At 45.5% G+C, this 2,564-nt stretch overlaps 1 protein-coding gene across 1 annotated transcript; it reads left to right on the forward strand.

Moving 5' to 3' along the window:
* The first annotated feature begins 321 nt into the window (after positions 1-321).
* bhlhe23 (basic helix-loop-helix family, member e23) lies at positions 322-2,163 on the forward strand. Its single transcript, XM_058409134.1, has one exon. It carries the CDS (start codon positions 694-696, stop codon positions 1,378-1,380), a length of 687 nt encoding a protein of 228 aa, XP_058265117.1. The 5' UTR covers positions 322-693; the 3' UTR covers positions 1,381-2,163.
* Positions 2,164-2,564: the final 401 nt, after the last annotated feature.

A 2,564-nucleotide genomic window follows, 5' to 3' on the forward strand; every position in this document is an offset into this window, starting at 1 on the left:
GAGAAATTCGTTGCTTTCTGAAGGTTATAAAATCATGATGTCATTATGCTGGCGTCTAGCCAAATAAATGATTAAGCTTTTATTTTTTTATTTTTAATTGTTTTTTTAAACATAATGGCTAATTTTGCAGATAAATGTCAGAAATGTGCGTCTTTGAAGCTCATTGCATGCACTTCTGTGCCATTCTTTCGTCCTGTCAAGCCATTACGATTTTTTTGTGGTTCCAATGAAGACACAGCAGGTTTCTAATCCTCTTAATTAAAACGCCTCGCTGATTGGACAGAACGGTAATCCCGCGGGGCCTCGCGCTCTTACTAACGCTCTTGTAGGACGGAGCGCGCGCCACACTGTGCCCAGGGCGAGGGCAGAACGCAGCGCGCGCAGCAGCGAGGACACGCGCACAAGTTCGCACGAGGTGTCTGAAGCGCGCGTACCATCATATCTGTGTGCGTTTTAGCACATCACACGCTTGTGTAAGGTGAGCAGATCAGGCGCGCGAGTGAAGACACGACTGGGAACGAGCTTGGCTCAGATTACAACTTTCACATTTTCTGGGTACGGCTCTGAGGACTTTCAGAAAGCGAGAAGACAGCGCGAGAAAGCGCAAAGAAGATCGAGACGGAACGCAGCGGATAAGGTTTCACCTTCCGATTTGATCTTTTTTTATTTTTGTAATTCGTTTCTTTTTTTATAATGAATGCTCGAGAGGAGAATCTGCTGAAATCGATCAGCAACGACACGCTGCTGGACCTGACGCAGCGTTACGGACAAGCGGCACTGGGCTTCGGCGCGGGTCACGGCGCATCAAGTCCTGCCCGCTACCCGCTTGCCTCATCCGCTGCTGCAGACTTCCTCACAGCGCAGACAGCCAAATCCGGCGAAAGCGGCGGCGAGCACACGAGCGACGACGACGACGGCTTCGACGTGGACGCTCGGAAACAGAGCTCGGCCTTTGGAGAGGACCCCAAGCACACGGCCACCAAGAAGCCCAAGGAGCAGCGTTCACTGCGTCTGAGCATCAACGCGCGCGAGCGCCGGCGCATGCACGACCTGAATGATGCGCTCGACGGCCTGCGCGCCGTCATCCCGTACGCACACAGCCCGTCCGTGCGTAAACTGTCCAAAATCGCCACGCTGCTCCTCGCCAAGAACTACATCCTCATGCAGGCGCAGGCACTGGAGGAGATGCGCCGGCTCGTGGCGTACCTTAACCAGGGCCAAACGATCACGTCGGCCGTACCGAGCGCACTGGCCCCGTTCGGACAGACCACTGCCACCGTGTACCCGTTCTCGGGCACGGCGCTAGCCGCCTGCGTGGAGAAGTGCTCGTACTCGGCGGCGCCTTCGAGTCTCTTCAAGCACTGCAGCGATAAGCCTTGATTCACACACACACACACACACACACACACACACACACACACTCCTGCGCGCTTACTCGAACTTTACCCGCAGCTGGTCTCAAATAATTATACACAAATGAAATGTTTTTGTTGTTGGGAAGAGAACTTTAGTCTAATACATATTTCTTTGACATGTTTATATAACTACTATAATATTTCATCCAGGTCATGTAAACTATGTGTTATGAAGGGTCACAACATGTTTTGGAACAGGCGATTTAAATTCCTCACATTCAGCCGCTTTTCTCCTCTGTCCTCTTAATTAAGAGAAAATCTTGTAACAATATGTGATGTAATGCATTGCAATCCGCCTGCATGTTCTGTGATCCTGTGGGGGGAAAAAAAGATAATTCTTCAATAAGTCGATCATTTAACATTGCAAACCTCAGACCTTTCCCTTTAGTAATTTAGTTTATTATTGGTAAACTATGCAACGTGCCACAATGAGAAAGAAAAACCCCGATTTATCATGATGTATATTCAGTTAGAAGGTCAGACATGAACACGGGCCAAACCCAGGCTAAATTCTCTCTCCTTCTCTTCTGTCAGTGCTTTGTGGAGAAAACGCTGTGTAACGCATTTTAAAGCTGATGGCCCATGATATGGTGATTTGGGATATGTTAATGAACATATTCACTTGATTGTATGTTCGACTGTGGAGATCTACTAGATGACGCCTAAACTGACAAAGCGTTTGGTCTTGTTGCTACATGAGTTTCATATATTGTTTTTACGTCTTTATAATTAAAAACATCTATGAGCAGTGATGACTGATGACGCCTTATTGTTCCTCCAATTATTCTTACACACACACTATATATATATATATGTGTGTGTGTGTGTGTGTGTGTGTGTGTGTGTGTGATTTACACAAATCAATACGCCGTTTGTGTTTTAATTTGACAAAAAAAAAAAGAAGTAAAGATGCCATCGTGGACCGTGGACTGTGCGCGTGGCCTAAAGTCGCAGTGGTAAGATCTACAAATTGTTGATTTTAGCTTGTTTATTTAAAAAAAAAAAATGAGCTAAATATTTGAAACTAACCATTTAATCAAATCACTGTAATTGATTATTATTATTATTATTATTATTATTATTATTATTATTATTATTATTATTAACAGTAATTCGAGAAGTGCATTATTCCTCAGACATGTCTCCTGT

This window comes from Hemibagrus wyckioides, linkage group LG15, assembly GCF_019097595.1.
Source record: "Hemibagrus wyckioides isolate EC202008001 linkage group LG15, SWU_Hwy_1.0, whole genome shotgun sequence".
Taxonomy (NCBI): domain Eukaryota; kingdom Metazoa; phylum Chordata; class Actinopteri; order Siluriformes; family Bagridae; genus Hemibagrus; species Hemibagrus wyckioides.